The sequence below is a fragment of the Macaca thibetana genome, chromosome 20 (genome assembly GCF_024542745.1).
Source record: "Macaca thibetana thibetana isolate TM-01 chromosome 20, ASM2454274v1, whole genome shotgun sequence".
Classification (NCBI taxonomy): domain Eukaryota; kingdom Metazoa; phylum Chordata; class Mammalia; order Primates; family Cercopithecidae; genus Macaca; species Macaca thibetana.
This window is the reverse complement of record NC_065597.1, coordinates 11,178,611-11,196,751: the sequence shown is the minus strand read 5'-3', so window position 1 is coordinate 11,196,751 and position 18,141 is coordinate 11,178,611. Positions and strand designations below refer to the sequence as shown.

Here is an 18,141-nt window from a genome sequence, read left to right as displayed (position 1 = left end):
GACTACAGGCGCCTGCCACCTCGCCCGGCTAAGTTTTTGTATTTTTAGTAGAGACGGGGTTTCACTGTGTTAGCCAGGATGGTCTCGATCTCCTGACCTCGTGATCCGCCCGTCTCGGCCTCCCAAAGTGCTGGGATTACAGGCTTGAGCCACCGCGCCCGGCCCATGAATGGCTTTTGAGTCAAAGGGTAACATGGCCATAGCTGTTGTTTATTTTTTTTTTTTTAGACGGACTCTTGCTCTATCACCCAGGCTGGAGTGCGATGGCATGATCTCAGCTTACTGCAACCTCCACCTCCCTGGTTCAAGTGATTCTTCCGCCTCAGCCTCCCTAGTAGCTGGGATTACAGGCGTGTGCCACCACGCCCAGCTAATTTTTGTATTTTTGTAGAGACGGGGTTTCACCACGTTGGCCAGGCTGGTCTTGAACTCCTGACCTCGTGATCTGCCTGCCTTGGCCTCTCAAAGTGCTGGGATTACAGGCGTGAGCCACCACACCCAGCCTAGCTGTGCTTTAATAACATCATTTGGGAAACAGAAGGTGGACTAGAGGGTAAAAGACAAAGAGCAGGTAGGGAGCTGGATAAGAAGGAAGGTCAAAGGGTCCAGGCATACTATAGTGACAATGACTGAAATATGATTACCTGTGCAACAGTCCTGCTACAGGTGGGAAAACGGAGGAACAATAAAGGAATATTAACAGCACTTTTTATTGTTGTAATGCTTGCAATTTCCAAAGTGCTTCATTTATAACTGTGATTCTCAAGCCTAGTTACATCTGGAGAGGTTTTTAAAAATACCAATTTCTAGGCCGGGCACAGTGGCTCACATCTGTAATCCCAGCACTTTGGGAGGCCGAGGCAGGTGGATCAACTGAGGTCAGGAGTTCAAGATCAGCCTGGTCAACATGGCAAAACCTCGTCTCTACTAAAAATACAGAATTAGCCGGGTGTGGTAGCACGCACCTGTAATCCCAGCTACTGGGGTGGCTGAGGCAGAAGAATCACTTGAACCTGGGAGGCAGAGGTTGCAGTGAGTCGAGATTATGCCACTGAAGTCTAGCCTGGGTGACAGAGTAAGACTCTGTCTAGGCCTTACCCCAAATCAATTAAATCAGAATGTAAATTCCACAAGGGCAGGAATTTTGGCTGTTTTGTTCACAGTCAGTGCCTGGCACATGCATGGTGCTCAGGAATTTGTTGAATGAATGAATATACCATTATTAACTGAGATCCAAGGAACACACCAAGCTCCTGATCCCAGGAGCTTAGATTTTTTCACAATAAGGACACCTTTCCTATTTCTAAAGCACTACTTATAAAAATATCTCAAGAAAACAATTAGAAGTTACTCAATGTCTACCGTGAGTGAGGGGGAAAAAAGGTAGGCAGTGTTGCCGGGCGTGGTGGCTCACGCCTGTAATCCCAGCACTTTGGGAGGCCGAGGCAGGCGGATCACGAGGTCAGAAGATCGAGACCATTCTGGCTAACACGGTGAAACCCCGTCACTACTAAAAATGCAAAAAATTAGCCGGGCGTGGTGGCGGGCGCCTGTAGTCCCAGCTACTCGGGAGGCTGAGGCAGGAGAATGGCGTGAACCGGGGAGGTGGAGCTTGCAGTGAGCCGAGATGGTGCCACTGCACTACAGCCTGGGCGATAGAGCGTGACTCTGTCTCAAAAAAAAAAAAAAGGCAGGCAGTGTCTAGTGATGTGACAAGAAGAAATTAGTGGCCATGGGCACAGACAGGCTTAGGCAAGCTCTAACTCCTGTGAAATTTTGAGGTAATCATATTGTAAGGACTCAAGCATAATGAGAAAACAACTATATATTAACCAGCTACCCTACCCTGGATGTTTGAACAAAACCCAAAAACCCAAATGCACATACATACGTATTAGTTTGTTCTGATACTTCGGAATTACTTTGATATATTTGTTCTGGCTTTGTACAGAGTAATTCTTTGTTTGATATCTGAAAAACAGTGGCACATGGAAATGGATGAAACCTGTTGGGACAAACATCCAAAGGACTTTTTTTTTTTTTTTTTTTTTTTAGACAGAGCGTCGCCCTGTCGCCCAGGCTGGAGTGCAGTGGTGTGATCTCGGCTCACCGCAACAACCTCCACCTCCTGGGTTCAAATGATTGTCCTGCCTCAGCCTCCGGAGTAGCTGGGATTACAGGCGTGAGCCTGGCCCCAAGGAACTATTTGGATAAGGAGGAGCCCTGAGTTTGTAGAATCATAAAAGTAGCATAGAATCCGGCCGGGCACAGCAGCTCACACCTGTAATCTCAGCAAAGACGGGCAAATCACCAGGTCAGGAGTTTGAGATCAGCCTGCCCATCATAGTGAAACTCTGTCTCTATTAAAAACACAAAAGTTACCTGGGCGTGGTAGCGCATGCCTGTAATTCCAGCTACTCAGATGGCTGAGGCAGGAGAATCCCTTGAACCCAGAAGGCAGAGGCTGCAGTGAGCCAAGACTGCAACACTGCACTTCAGCCTGGGCAACACAGTGAGACTGTCTCAAAAAAAAAAAAAAAAAAAAAGTCTCCAGCCATTGTCAAATATGGTGGGAGGGAAAGGGGGGAAAGGGCAAAATCACCCTTGTTTTAGAACCACTACCTTATCCAATGACTGTTCATTCACCCATCACTACTCAAAACTTTCTCTTCGTACTTCCAGATGTTTTCCTGTGGAGAAAAAAAGTCTCTACTCCTCTGGTTTATCTGGCAACTCTCCAGAAAGTCTAATTGTGTAGCACAAGGGTAGAGTGTACTTAAAATTGTAAAAGTTTTTCCTCATACTATTCCAAAAAAAAGCAGTTTTTATCTTTTCAGTGGTATTTGATGAAACTAAAACGCTGTCTCCAGATGTTACGAACCTCCCAGAGTTAACCCATAAACATTTACCTTATCTCCCACCCCAGGCACTGCGGATTACAGAAAATATCTGACACCTATTTTCCAGATCTGTTCAAGAAGTGTCTGTTGGGCATGGTGGCTCACGCTTGTAATCCCATCACTTTGGGAGGTCGAGGTGGGAAGATCACTTGAGGCCAGGAGTTCCAGACCAGCGAGGCCAACATGGTGAAACCCTGCCTCTACTAAAAATAGAAAAAATTAGCCGGGAGTGGGTGGTGCATGCCTGTAGTCTCTGCTACTCGGGAGGCAGAGGCAGGAGAATCGCTTGAACCCCGGAGGCGGAGGCTGCAGTGAGCCGAGATCGCGCCACTGCACTCCAGCCTGGGTGACAGAACGAGACTGTGTCTCAGGACAAAAAAAAAAAAAAAAAAAAAAAAAGGTGACTCATATAGTTCTTGTTTTTACAACCCGAATATCTGAATTCAGGTAAAATATTCTGCCTGACCAGGGCTACATGATAAGCCACGTACCTGCTCACTTCGCAGGGTCGCAGCACCCTTCTTACTACTATTTAGGCAATATAGGTTTCTGACCGGGAAACCAGCGGAGCTGAGCGGGCTGCAAGAGGGGTGGGTTCAGGATGAGAAGTTGGGATGGGTGACGAAGGAGTAGAGAGTGAATCTTGGCTGAAAAGTAAGGAAAATAACTGTGAAGAAGAGATGACCCAGCTTGAAATAAAGCCTGAAGACCTCACCTCCCACTTGAGAGAGAGAAGCAGCTGAAAGCCATCAGCTTGCACTCTGGGCTCTCAGACAGGGAGCGTGAGGGGTTGAGACCAGATCTACGATTTCACACCCCTGTCTCGGCCCCTAGGCCTGACCATTCATTCAAATTCTCAATAAAAAAGGATTACCAGACCCTGCGCAGGGAAGACATCTGGGAAAACAGCTGCAACCTCGGAGACCAGCACGGGACAAGCTATCTCTGGGCAATAAGGAGCAACTAAAGAGAATCCCAGGAACCAGGTAACCAATCGCCAGAAGCCCTCCGCCCTCATGATCCATTGGGTCAAGGCCCCACTGCCGCCTCGTATCGCCAGCCTCCAGTCCTGCCTCCACGACGCACCCTTCCCCAAGGCTGGCCGGGTCTGGATGTCGCCATCCCCTATTCCGAGCTACAGACCTCGCAGCTGAACTCTTAAAGAGAACTTCCCTTCTTCCTCACGGTGCTGCAGCTCCGTACAATGTACTGAGCCTCGCCAGCCACCGTAGGCGAGGTCGCGGCGCGTCCGTGACGTCACTTGTGTGCGCTTCTGCCGCACTAAGGGAAACATGGCTCTATCGCGGCCAGTGAGGCTCTTTTCCCTCGTGGCTCGGTTGATCCTGGCGCCCCGACGAGGTCTCACGGTCCGCAGTCCCGACGAACCCCTGCCGGTGGTGCGTATTCCAGTGGCTCTACAGCGGCAGTTGGAACAACGGCAGAGCAGGCAGCGGAACCTCCCGAGGCCAGTGCTGGTTCGACCTGGACGGCTGCTGGTCTCGGCGCGGCGGCCGGAGTTCAACCAGCCGGCGCGCCTCACACTGGGTCGTTGGGAGAGCGCGCCGCTAGCCTCTCAAGGCTGGAAGAGTCGACGCGCGCGTCGGGACCACTTCTCCATCGAGCGAGCGCAACAGGAGGCGCCAGCTGTGCAAAAGCTCTCGTCTGAGGGCAACTTTGCTGACCTGGGCCTGGAGCCCCGTGTGCTGCACGCACTACAGGAGGTTGCGCCTGAAGTCGTTCAGCCCACAACCGTGCAGTCTAACACCATCCCCCAACTACTTCGCGGCTGCCACGTCCTTTGCGCCGCAGAAACCGGCAGTGGCAAGACTCTCAGCTACCTCCTGCCGCTGTTTCAACGGCTCATGGTCCAGCCAAGCCTGGACTCCCTTCGTATCCCCGCTCCCCGAGGCCTAGTCCTTGTTCCTTCCCGAGAACTGGCCCAACAGGTGCAGGCTGTGGCCCAACCCTTGGGCCGCTCCTTGGGCCTGCTGGTGCGGGACCTGGAGGGAGGCCACGGCATGTGTAGGATCAGGATGCAATTGGCCAGACAACGTTCAGCAGATGTGCTAGTGGCCACTCCAGGGGCTCTGTGGAAGGCCCTGAAAAGTCGACTGATTAGTCTGGAGCAACTCTCGTTCTTGGTGTTGGATGAGGCAGACACACTGCTGGATGAAAGCTTCCTGGAACTGGTGGACTGCATCTTAGAGAAGAGCCACATAGCAGACGGCCCAGCTGACTTGGAAGACCGCTTCAATCCCAAAGCTCAGTTAGTGCTGGTAGGAGCCACATTTCCCGAAGGTGTAGGCCAGTTGCTGGATAAAGTCGCCAGCCCAGATGCTGTCACCACCATCACCAGCTCCAATCTCCACTGTATTATGCCTCATGTGAAACAGACATTTCTGAGACTGAAGGGAGCAGATAAGGTAGCCGAGCTGGTGCACATTCTCAAGCATCATAACAGAGCAGAAAGGACTGGCCCCTCAGGAACTGTTCTGGTGTTCTGTAATAGCTCCAGCACTGTGAACTGGCTGGGATATATTCTGGATGATCACAAAATCCAACACCTAAGGTTGCAGGGGCAAATGCCGGCCTTAATGAGGGCAGGAATCTTCCAGTCCTTCCAGAAGAGCTCCCGAGACATACTTCTCTGCACAGACATAGCCTCTCGGGGCCTGGACAGCACCGGTGTGGAGCTGGTTGTCAATTATGATTTCCCCCCAACGCTGCAAGATTACATCCACAGAGCAGGGAGAGTGGGCCGTGTGGGGAGCGAGGTTCCAGGCACCGTCATCAGTTTTGTGACCCATCCCTGGGATGTGAGCCTGGTTCAGAAGATTGAGCTGGCGGCTCGCCGAAGGAGAAGTCTTCCAGGACTAGTATCGTCGGTGAAAGAGCCTTTGCCGCAGCAACCTGATTTTGACAAATCTGATTAAAATGTGATGCTAGAACAGGGATATTTCCCAGTATCTTGGGTGGGTGATCACACTTGTAAGTGGGAGGCTGTGGGCTGCCGTCAGCTCCTTGAGGGTAGGATGAACTGCCATGTGACTTGGAAAGGTAAGATGCTAGCCAGCATTGGAGAAGAAGCTGCTGAGCTTGGCTTTCTGTAGTCTTTCACAAGACACAAGTGGATTTTGACTTTGTATCATGTCATGATTTCTAACAATAAATGATGTTTTTATGTGCCTCCCCTAAGAATATTTAGCACTGGGGTGGAATTCAGTAGTTTCTGAGGATTCATACCCCAGACTGCCACATCTAGGACAAAGGCTCTTTCAGTTGATGTTTTAATTTATAAACATTGAGTTTTTATTTCCTGCCCCCAAAAAGGTATCCATTAAGCCCCCAGGGAAAGGAAAGGAACTATGACCAGCAGTAGACAGAGTTCTTCACTAACAGCGCTCAAGACAAACGGGCATCTTGGTGAAATCTCTCTGGAAGGTACCGGCAGGAAAGTAAAGGGTAGACTAACACAGAAGTTTTGCTTGTACTTCTATCCCAACTCAGTGGCCGAGAAAGAGGAGAGATGATTAAACTGTTTTACAAAACTGGCAAGATAACCATATAGCATTTTTTTAATATATATATATATACAAAAAAATTATAAAAATTAACCCGGCGTGGTGGCACGTGCCTGTAGTCCCAGCTACTCGGGAGGCTGAGGCAGGAGAGTCACTTGAACCTGGGAGGCGAAGGGTGCAGTGAGCCAAGATCATACCACTACACTCCAGCCTGAGGGACAGAGCAAGACTCTTATCTCAAAAGAAAAAAGCCGGGTGTGGTGGCTCACACCTGTAATCCCAGCACTTTGGGAGGCTGAGGCAGAAGGATCACTTAAGATCAGGAGTTTAAGACCAGCCTGGCAAACATGGCAAAACCCTATCTCTACTAAAAATACAAAAAAATTAGCTGAATGTGGTGGTGCACGCCTGAAATCCCAACTACTTGGGGGGCTGAGGCGCAAGAATGGCTTGAACCCGTGAGGCGGAGTTTTCAGTGAGCCAAGATTGCACCTCTGCACTCCAGCCTGGGTGACAGAGCCAATACCCTGTCTCAAAAAAAAAAAAAAACAATCCTGAGCCCCACTCCAGATGGGATTAAGCTCTCTAAAGTTTGACCTGAGAATACTGTCTTTGTAAACTCCCCTGGGTGATACTCTGGCCCTCCTAAATCGATGAACCATTTGTCTATGCTGTACTGCCTTTCCCAGAGTCCCAGCAAATTCCTATAAGGCTGTGTACCCCCACAAGACCAGAGGGATGCTTCCGGACAAGTACTCTCTCCAGAGCACTGGAGAATCTGAGTGATGTCTTGCTAGCCCTCCCGCCAGAACAAACTTCCCAGGAACCGTACCCTTGATATTTTACCTCCTACCACTCCCTGCAGGCCGTCTGCTATAATTAGCACCACACTAAAGCAACATATGAGAGAAGGAGCTGTGATTCTCAACCAGGGTGACCCAGTCTCCAAAGATCAGGCCGTCTCTACCTCCTGGGCATATCCCCTCTGCAATAACCCCACTAAATAAATGTCCCATGTTTGTTTTTTCAAGGCCAGTAACAGGGAGACCTCTCGTAAAGGTTATCTCTCTTTAGTAGGAAGTTCTTGGCCACACTGAACCAAAGGCTGCTCCTAGTATGGTCCTAATCAGGCTAAGGGCAGAGTTGCCTGTTTCTTTGAGTAGGACCAAATCACCTTTTTTATATGTAAAAAAAATAGACACAAGGTCTAGTTATGTTACCCAGGCTGGTCTCAAACTCCTGGGCTCAAGAGATACTCCTGCCTCCACCTTCCAAAGTGCTAGGATTACAGGCGTGAGTCACCATGCCTGGCCCAAATGACCTTTTGGTACCTCTTTACAGTGCTGACCTGGGCTGCTGCTGGGGGCTAAACCTCATCCTTTCATAGTGATGAGACTGTCATTGTTTGCCTATTTAAAGAGAGGGCAGTGTAATGATAAGGTTATGATTTTGTATTGTTACTTTTTTTTTTTTTTTTTGAGACAGAGTCTTACTCTGTCACCCAGGCTGGAGTACAGTGGCACAATCTCGGCTCATTGCAACCTCCGCCTCCCAGGTTCAAGCAATTCTTGGGCCTCAGCCTCCTGAGTAGCTGGGATTACAAGTGCACATCAACATGCGCAGCTAGTTTTTATATTTTTAGTAGAGACAGGGTTTTGCCATGTTAGCCAGGCTGGCTGTGAACTTCTGGCCTCAAGTGACCCACCTGCCTCAGCCTCCCAAAGTGCTGGAATTACAGGCGTGAGCCAAGGCGCCTCGCCAGTCATTTGGGATTCTTATCTTGTCATGAATTTGTTTGAATTTCATGTTAAAATAAGCTCACCTGTAGACGTGGCATCTCACATCTATAATCCCAGCACTTTGGGAGGCCAAGGCAGGAGGATCACTTGAGGCCAGGAGTTCCAGGTTACAGTGACCTATGATGGTGCCACTGTACTCTAGCCTGGATGACAAAGTGAGACTCTGTTTCTGAAAAAAGAATAAATTTTAAAAATAGAACCATCATGTGCACTTCAGACAGTCATTTGGGAGCCTCATTTTGCCTTAGAGCATTTTTAACATACCTCCCAGTGTACATCACCTTCTTTTTTGGAGGGGGGGATGGAGTCTTGCTCTGTCGCCCAGGCTGGAGTGCAGTGGCACGATCTCGGCTCACTGCAAGCTCTGACTCCCAAGTTCACGCCATTCTCCTGCCTCAGCCTCCTGAGTAGCTGGGACTACAGGCGCCCGCCACCACTCTTGGCTAATTTTTTGTATTTTTAGTAGAGACGGGGTTTCACCATGTTAGCCAGGATGATCTCGATCTCCTGACCTCGTGGTCCGCCCGCTTCGGCCTCCCAAAGTGCTGGGATTACAGGCGTGAGCCACCGCGCCCAGCCACACCACCTTTAAATGTAATGAGCTTGTCCTCATTCTTAATAGCTACAAATCTGGACCTCCAAACAAAGCCCTGCTGACAGAATGCCTCTCTGCTACCTGTATGACCTTGGATAGACCCCTAACCTCTTGGCTTTCTTGAGTCTTAGGTGGTAAAAATGTGAGGGTGCTATGAATTTACATTGGGGCAGAACAAAGTCAAGAAGAGCCTGGCCGGGCGCGGTGGCTCACGCCTGTAATCCCAGCACTTTGGGAGGCCGAGGCGGGCGGATCACAAGGTCAGGAGATCGAGACCACGGTGAAACCCCGTCTCTACTAAAAATACAAAAAATTAGCCGGGCGCGGTTGTGGGCGCCTGTAGTCCCAGCTACTCGGGAGGCTGAGGCAGGAGAATGGCGTGAACCCGGGAGGCAGAGCTTGCAGTGAGCCGAGATCGCGCCACTGCACTCCAGCCTGGGCGACAGAGTGAGACTCCGTCTCAAAAAAAAAAAAAAAAAAAAAGAAGAGCCTGTATGTTTTCAGTCTTCTTAATTGGAATGTATTCCCTCTCCTATTGAAACCGCCATGGCAAAATTACAACCGAGACAGTGAAAGAGAGTTGATCTAACCAACTCCATCTTGCTTGTAACCTCCAAGCTGTCCTTGTTCATTCCTGTCCATAGGCTGAACTAACTTTGGGAGGAACTTAGTTTATAGTTTATAGTTGAAAACAAAGAAGATAACAGCCCTTTCCCAAAAGAAACCCCCTTTTTGCCTGGGGACTAGACTGCCTTTGTAACAAAATCAGCCAAAAGATTAGAAATTATGGTTTAGGAGTCATGCAGCTAGAGGCTACAGGGTTCTTTTTTCTTTATCTTTTTTTTTTTTTTTTTTTGAGATGGAGTCACTCTTGTTGCCCATGCTGGAGTGCAAAGGCACTATCTCGACTCACTGCAACCTCCGCCTCCCGGGTTCAAACAATTCTCCTGCCTCAGCCTCCTGACTAACTGGGATTACAGGCATCCGCCACCACACCCGGCTAATTTTTGTATTTTTAGTAGAGATGGGTTTCACCATGTTGGCCAGGTTGCTCTTGAACTCTTGACCTCAGGTGATCCACCCACCTCGGCCTCCCGAAGTGCTGGGATTACAGGCGTCAGCCACTGCGCCCAGCCGAGGCTACAAGATTCTGACCATTCCCCAAATTGTTCTTGGGGATAACATCACTATATAAAACCTAAGATCATGCTCACTTCAGCAATACATATAATAAAATTGGAACTATAGAGAAGATTAGCACGGCCCCTTGTGCAAGGATGACATGCAAATCCATGAAGCGTTCCATATTTGTTAATGTTTTAATTTTTAAAAATTATATACATAGGCCAGGTGTGGTGGCTCACGCTTGTAATCTCGGAACTTTGGGAGGCCAAGGCAGGTGGATCACTTGAGGTCAGGAGTTGAAGATCAGCCTGACCAACATGGTGAAACCTCATCTCTACTAAAAATACAAACATTAGCCAGCGTGGTAGAGGGTGCCTGTAATCCCAGCTACTCAGGAGGCTGAGGCAGGAGAATCACTTGAACCTGGGAGGTGGAGGTTGCAGTGAGCCGAGATCGTGCCACTGCACTCCAGCCTGGGCAACAAAGTTGGACTGCGTCTCAAAAAAAAAAAAAAAAAAAAAATATATATATATGTGTGTGTGTATACATATATATACACATACGTGTCATATATACGTTATATATTATATATGCAACATAATATCAGTGCTTGAGATATTCTGCAGAGCCTACGCTTGATTGGCTAGGCACAGTGGCTCACACCTGTAATCCCAGCACTTTGGAAGGCCAAGGCAGGTGGATCCCTTAAGGACGGGGGAGTTTGAGAGCAGCCTGGCCAAAATGACAAAACCCCGTCTCTACTAAAATTACAAAAATTAGCTGGGTGTGGTGGCGGGTGCCTGTAGTCCCAGCTCCTCAGGATGCTGAAACACGAGAATCCCTTGGGGAGCTTGCAGTGAGTCAAGATCATTGTGCCACTGCACTCCAGCCTGGGCAACAGAGTGAGACTCTGTCTCAAAAAATATAAATAAAATAAAAAAGACCTTGCACTTGATGGATCAGCTGACCATCAAGTGGTCAATCTTGTGGCTCTGGTCAATCTTGTGGCTCCCCAACCCAGGAACTGACTCGGGGCAAGAGGATACCTTCGACTACCTATGATTTTTTTTTTTTTCTTTGAGACAGAGTCTCACTCTGTCGCGTAGGCTGAAGTGCAGTGGCACGATTTTGACTCACTGCAGTCTCTGCCTCCTGGGCTTCAGTGATTTTAGTTCTTCAGCCTCCCAAGTAGCTAGCTGGGATTACAGATGTGCACCACCATGCCCAGCTAACTTTTGTTTTTGTTGTTGTTTTTGTTTTTGAGACAGAGTCTCGTCTCACTGTCACAAGGCTGGAATGCAATGGCTGGATCTCAGCTTACTGCAACCTCCACCTCCTGGGTTCAGGATTCTTCTGCCTCAGCCTCCCAAGTAGCTGGGACTACAGGCGCATGCCACCACACCCAGCTAATTTTTGTATTTTTAGTAGAGACAGGGTTTCACCATATTGGCCAGGATGGTCTCAATCTCTTGACCTCGTGATCCGCCCACCTTGGCCTCCAAAAGTGCTGGGATTACAGGCATGAGCCACCACATCCAGCCTAATTTTTGTTTTCTCAGTAGAGACAGGATTTCGCCATGTGCCAGGCTTGTCAGCCTCCCAGAGTGCTGGGATTACAAGCATGAGCTGCTACGCCCAAGTCAACTCCCTATGATTTCATCTCTGACCCAACCAATCAGCTTTCCCGACTCACTGCCCACCACCCACCAAATTATCTTTAAAAACTCTGATCCCTGAATGTTTAGGGAGACTGATTTGAGTAATAATAAAACTCCAGTCTCCTGCACAGCTAGCTCTGCGTGAATTACTCTTTCTCTATTGCAATTTCCCTGTCTTGATAAATCAGCTTTGTCTAGGCAGTGGCAAAGGGAACCCATAGGGCAGTTACACTTTGCGTGTGTCCAGATCTCACTTGTCCTTCAAGTCCAGCTGGAAGGAGCCTTCCATGATCCCTTTGTCCATCCCAATCTCTGCCTCTCCTGCTGTTGATTGTTTAGCACCAGTGCGTGGCTACCTATCTATCTCTTAGATTAATCTTGCCTCTCCAGTTCATCTCAGAATTTAGATTTCTCTTGCCCTCCTGTGGTCACTGGAACTTGCACCAGCCAACAGATGTGCCCCACAGAGTGGCTACTAGGCATTTGTAGGGAGGGCTGGATGGGAGGGCCCAAGCAGGATTCCTCTCTATCTCTGCCCTGCTCTCCTCCACAAAACCCTGAAGGCCCAAAGCCTGCCCCTTAGGTCACAGATTCCTTATGTGACTTCACTGGGTAGTGATGACCTCACAAGCTTTCACAGTTTCCATGGCAGCGTGACTACACACCTGTGTCCTAGGGAAACCTCCCTACCATTTCTCTGTGAGATACCAATCTGTTTGGTTGGCTGAGAGACAATGTCTGACCGGATCCTCTATATTCTCTCTAACATGTCCTCTGTCCCCTGGGAGGGCAGCGCAGCAGGTAGGCATACAGGGGGCATCTATACAGGAGGCGTTGCTGTACCCACAGCTTCACCTGGCTGACACGTTCCTTTTGGGCTGGCCCACCACACCTCACAGCTTTCCTAGCCTAAGTAATATCGAGGGCGTGGCCACTCAGGGACCCACAGTCTTCCTGCTCACTGCTAAGGGCAAGTGAAATGTCATCTGAGCAGGTGTTCAGACAGGTTCTCATCTTTTTTTTTTTTTTTTAAATTGAGACGGGGTCTTGCTATGTTGCCGGGGCTGGTCTGAATTTTTTCTTTTGTTTTGTTTTGGTTTGGTTTGAGACAGGGTCTCTGTCGCCCAGGTTGGAGTGCACTGGCATAATCACAGCTCACTGAAACCTCAGCTTCCTGGGCTCAGGGGATTCTCCCAACTCAGTCTCGCTAGTACCTGGGACTATAGGCATGCGCCACCACACCCAGCTAATTTTTTCTATTTTTAGCAGTGACAGGGTTTCGCCATGTTGCCTAGGCTGGTCTTGAACTCCTGAGCTCAAGCGATCTGCCCACCTCAGCCTCCCAAAATGCTAGGATTACGGGCATGAGGCACTGTGCCTGGCCCACCAATTGGTATTAGATATTTTTATTTTACTCTCGCTCTGTTACCCAGGCTGGAGTGCAGTGGCATATTAGATCCTTTTTTTTTTTTTTTCTTTTTTGAGACGGAGTCTCGCTCTGTCGCCCAGGCTGGAGTACAGTGGCCGGATCTCAGCTCACTGCAAGCTCCGCCTCCCGGGTTCACGCCATTCTCCTGCCTCAGCCTCCCGAGTAGCTGGGACTACAGGCGCCTGCCACCTCTCCCGGCTAGTTTTTTGTATTTTTTAGTAGAGACGGGGTTTCACCGTGTTAGCCAGGATGGTCTCGATCTCCTGACCTCGTGATCCACCCGTCTCGGCCTCCCAAAGTGCTGGGATTACAGGCTTGAGCCACCGCGCCCAGCCTTTTTTTTTCTTTTTTTTTTTTTTGAGACAATGTCTCGCTCTGTCACCCAGGCTGGGGAGTGCAGTGGTACGATCTTAGCTCACTGCAACCTCCGCCTCCCAGGTTCAAGCGATTCTCCTGCCTCAGCCTCCCAAGCAGCTGGAACTACAGGTGCCCGCCGCCACGCCTGCCTAATTTTTTGTATTTTTAGTAGAGATGGGGTTTCATCATGTTGGCCAGGCTGGTGCTCCTGGACTCAAGTGATATTCCCTCCTCAGCTTCTCAAAGTGCTGAGATTACAAGCGTGAACCACCACACCCGGCCAATAGTAGATGATTTTTTACAAAACTTGAAAATAATTTCCGAGGCCGGGCACGGTGGCTCAAGCCTGTAATCCCAGCACTTTGGGAGGCCGAGACGGGCGGATCACGAGGTCAGGAGATCGAGACCATCCTGGCTAACACGGTGAAACCCCGTCTCTACTAAAAAATACAACAAACTAGCCGGGCGAGGTGGTGGGCGCCTGTAGTCCCGGCTACTCGGGAGGCTGAGGCAGGAGAATGGTGGGAACCCGGGAGGCGGAGCTTGCAGTGAGCTGAGATCCGGCCACTGCACTCCAGCCTGGGCGATAGAGCGAGACTCCGTCTCAAAAAAAAAAAAAAAAAAAAGAAAAGAATTTCCATTAAAGCCTGAGATGTGACAGACCTTAAGAAATGTATATTTTGGAAGGGATGAGGAGTATCTCGTGGTATCCTGCTGCTGCCACAGGCTCCACATAACTGCTTTCACAGCCAGCATCCTGTCTTAGGGGACACAGAGAGGTGATAGGCCAAGGCTGTGTCTGGAATGCGAAGAAGATGAAAGGACTTCTTAGGAAGAGACGTGAGAGACGGGAGGCAACACAGTGTATAAGGTAAAAGTTACTAATTCTGGTTTTCTTTCCAGCTGCAGTGCCTGCCACTTCTCCTCCCACACCTGGGCACTACCATGTTCTCTACCGAGGGTGTGGAGAAACTCAGGTAGGCTGGCATGGGGAGACGTACTGCCTGGTTGGTGGCTACCGGGCCTATGGGGATACCCCTTTGGCCACCTCAACAAAGGCTGAAGCAGAGAAGCCAGCCCCCAGCCGTGCTCCCAAGAGACGTCAAGCTACAACAGAGTCAGATAAAGACCTCGGTTGCTCTAGCCCCAAAATTCGGCGCTTGGAGTATAGTGGCAGGAGACTGACCCCACAGAAGCTTGCTGGATGAGCCATTTGGGAGAAAGGACAAATGTTTAGCTGTCTGAGACAGCTAATGCCTCTTCTGCAGTGACCTCCCCTGCCCACCACTGCAGATAGCGCCTGAGTCATTCTACCTAAGCCTTCCTCATCCAGAAGCCCCCTTCCACGCTAACTACCCATGGGCAAGGAGCCTCAGAAACTGTGGTTTAAAATGAGAGGTTGCTTTGAATATCCCAACGCTGAAGCTGGCCTGGAAGAAAACCTGATGTTCCTCTATTCATCTCTCCAGAGTCCCTTTTTGGGCAGAAGAAAGAAAAATCTGTACTCTTGCTAGCCAAGGAGTCAACTGCAGAAAGAGGGTGCAGCATAGCCTAGCAGGGGCCTGGTCTACCAGATGGGCTTTTGCTTTGAGTTACTGCCAGCAACTACCAGCACAAACCAGGAGGGCCAGGACTTGCTGAAACTGGAAGAAGCAGCCCATGGCTAGTCACAGCAGGAGAAAGGCTCCTGCTGGGCATCTCAGGAGGTAGAAGAAAGAGACCTAGGGAGACCTGCCACCTACATCAAGAGCAATATGGAGGAAGTTGAGTAACATCCCCCCTGAAGCTCACATATTCCTTTATTTCCTGCCCATTATGGCCCCAGTGAGGTCCCTACTGCTCAATTTTTTAAAAAATGATCTAAAAAATTATTTTTCCATAACAGTGTTTGACTTGATCTTCTTTCTTTCTTTTTTTTTTTTTTCTTTTTGATGGAGTCTTGTTCTGTCGCCCAGGCTGGAGTGTAGTGGCGCTATCTCGGCTCACTGTAAGCTCCGCCTCCCAGGTTCACACCATTCTCCTGCCTCAGCCTCCCGAGTAGCTGGGACTACAAGCGCCCACCACCATGCCCAGCTAATTTTTGTATTTTTAGTAGAGACAGGGTTTCACCGTGTTGACCAGGATGGTCTCGATCTCTAGACCTCATGATCTGCCTGCCTTGGCCTCCCAAAGTGCTGGGATTACAGGCGTGAGCCACTGCGCCTGGCCTCTTTCTTTTATTTTTCTTCTTCTTCTCCTTCTCCTTCTTCTTCTCTCTCTGTCTCTCTTTCTCTCGTCTGTCTTTCTTAGATGGGGTCTCAGCCCGGCACGGTGGCTCACTCCTGTAATCCCTGCACTTTGGGAGGCTGAGGCGGTGGATCACCTGAGGTCAGGAGTTCAAGACCAACCTGGCCAACACAATGAAACCCCGTCTCTTACTAAAAATACAAAAAATTGGCCGGGCACAGTGGCTCACGCCTGTAATCCCAGCACTTTGGGAGGCCGAGGCGGGCGGATCACGAGGTCAGGAGATTGAGACCATCCTGACTAACACAGTGAAACCCTGTCTCTACTAAAAATACAAAAAATTAGCCCGGCATGTTGGCGGGCGCCTGTAGTGCCAGCTACTCAGGAGGCTGAGGCAGGAGAATGGCGTGAACCCGGGAGGCGGAGCTTGTAGTGAGCCGAGATAGCACCACTGCACTTCAGCCTGGGCGACAGAGCGAGACTCCATCTCAAAAAAAAAAAAAAAAAAAAAAAATTACCGAGCATGGTGGTGGGCCCTTGTAATCCCAGCTACTCAGGAACCTGAGGCAGGAGAATCGCTTGAACCTGGGAGGCGAAGGTTGCAGTGAGCTGAGATCGCGCCACTGCACTTCAGCCTGGGCGACAGAGTGAGACTCCATCTTATTAAAAAAAAAAAAAGGCTGGCGCGGTGGCTCAAGCCTGTAATCCCAGCACTTTGGGAGGCCGAGACGGGTGGATTACAAGGTCAAGAGATCGAGACCATCCTGGCTAACATGGTGAAACCCCGTCTCTACTAAAAAATACAAAAAACTAGCCGGCGAGGTGGCGGGCGCCTGTAGTCCCAGCTACTCGGGAGGCTGAGGCAGGAGAATGGTGTGAACCCAGGAGGCGGAGCTTGCAGTGAGCTGAGATCCAGCCACTGCACTCCAGCCTGGGCGACAGAGCGAGACTCCGTCTCAAAAAAAAAAAAAAAAAAAGATGGGGTCTTGCCATGTTGTCCAGGCTGATGTTGAACTTCTGGGCTCAAATGACACATCTGCCTTGGCCTCCCAAATAAATAAAAATTAAAAAAAGAAACGCAGAACCTGGCCGACCACAGTGGCTCACACCTGTAATCCCAATACTTTGGGAGGCCAAGGGGGGAGAATTGCTTGAAGCCAGGAGTTCGAGATGAGCTTGGGCAACTAGTGAGATCCTGTCTCTACAAAAGTAAAAATAGGTATGGTGGTGTGCACCTGTAGTCCTAACCACTTCGGGGGGATGAGGCATGAGGATCGCTTAAAGCCAGGAGTTGAAGGCTGCAGTAAGCTATGATCACACCACTGCATTTCGGCAGTCTGGGTGACTGGTCTCAAAAAAAAAAAAAAAAAAAAAAAAGCCAAAAAAATGTAGAGCCCAGTGAGTCTTTCCGTGTGTGTGTGTGTGTGTGTGTGTGTGTGTGTGTGTTTGAGTGTTAGGAGAGAGAGGAAATGACTAAGAAGATGCTATTCAATCTATCAATCCACCCGTCCATCCATTCGTTTATTCAACAAGTATTTATTGGGCACTTTTTTTTTTTTTTTGTAGAGATGGAGTTTTCTCTCCTGTTGCCCAGGCTGGAGTGCAGTGGTGCGATCTCGGCTCACCGCAACCTCCGCCTTCTGAGTTCAAGCAATTCTCCTGCCTCAGCCTCCTGAGTAGCTGGGACTACAGAGGCATGCCACTAAGCCCAGCTAATTTTTGTATTTTTAGTAGAGGTGGGGTTTCACCATATCGGTCAAGCTGGTCTCAAACTCCTAACCTCAGGCGATCCATCCTCCTTGGCCTCAGCCTCCCAAAGTGCTGGGATTACAGACATGACCACCACACCCAGCCTATCGAGCACCTCTTACATACCAGCCACTGTGCTGGTTTCTTGAGATATATTGGTGAATGAGAAACCCCTCCCCTCAAGGCACCCACAAACAATATAATTTGTTTATAGAGACAAACAAACAATATAATGCTTTGTTGTTGCTGTTGTTTGAGATGGAGTCTCACTCTATCACCCAGGGTGGAGTGGCGCGATCTCAGCTCACTGCAAGCTCCGCCTCCTGGGTTCACACCATTCTCCTGCCTCAGCCTCCCCAAACGATATAATTTTAGATAACTATAACTGCTATAAAGAAAAATGAAACTGGGTAAGCGAATACAGTGATGAGGTGTGCTGTGTTATACAAGGTGGTCAGGGAAGGCTTCTCTGAGATGATGACACTGTGGCTGAGATGTGAGGGAGTCATGTGAGGAGTCAAAGGGAGAGCATTACTGGAGGAAATTTCAAGTATAATGGTAAGAATGAGACTGATCGACCAGGCGCAATAGCCTAAGCCTGTAATCCCAGCACTTTGGGAGGCCAAAGTGGGAGGATTGCTTGAGCCCAGGAGTTTGAGACCAGCCTGGGGAACAAAACAAGACCCTGTCTCTACAAATTTTAAAAGTACTGTTAACTTTTATAAGGGCCATAATGGTATGGTAATTGCCATTTATTTATTTATTTTATTTTTCAGAAACAG

At 49.3% G+C, this 18,141-nt stretch overlaps 3 protein-coding genes and 1 non-coding gene across 8 annotated transcripts in view; 3 read left to right on the top strand and 1 right to left on the bottom strand.

Annotated features, from left to right (window-relative positions):
* DUS2 (dihydrouridine synthase 2) overlaps positions 1–4,142 on the bottom strand; it is a 59,816-nt gene extending 55,674 nt beyond the window's left edge. The window contains exons 1-2 of one of the 5 annotated variants that reach the window (XM_050773367.1): positions 4,044–4,122; positions 3,392–3,547 (exon numbers count right to left, since the gene is read on the bottom strand). The gene's annotated coding sequence lies outside the window, so the exon portion shown is untranslated. Of the gene's footprint in view, positions 1–3,391; positions 3,548–3,986 lie in introns of all 5 variants that reach the window. The other 4 variants (XM_050773368.1, XM_050773366.1, XM_050773370.1 and 1 more) reach the window with 4 other exon arrangements.
* Positions 3,959–6,086, top strand: DDX28 (DEAD-box helicase 28). Its single transcript, XM_050773361.1, has one exon. It carries the CDS (start codon positions 4,193–4,195, stop codon positions 5,831–5,833), a length of 1,641 nt encoding a protein of 546 aa, XP_050629318.1. The 5' UTR covers positions 3,959–4,192; the 3' UTR covers positions 5,834–6,086.
* A 3,935-nt stretch (positions 6,087–10,021) lies between these two features.
* On the top strand, positions 10,022–10,127 carry LOC126945186 (U6 spliceosomal RNA). Its single transcript, XR_007722352.1, has one exon. It is a non-coding gene; the product is annotated as a U6 spliceosomal RNA (small nuclear RNA).
* Positions 10,128–11,956: 1,829 nt separating this feature from the next.
* Positions 11,957–15,268, top strand: DPEP2NB (DPEP2 neighbor). Its single transcript, XM_050773388.1, has 2 exons — positions 11,957–12,399; positions 14,288–15,268. Exons 1-2 carry the CDS (start codon positions 12,333–12,335, stop codon positions 14,590–14,592), a joined length of 372 nt encoding a protein of 123 aa, XP_050629345.1. The 5' UTR covers positions 11,957–12,332; the 3' UTR covers positions 14,593–15,268.
* The last annotated feature ends 2,873 nt before the right edge of the window (positions 15,269–18,141 follow it).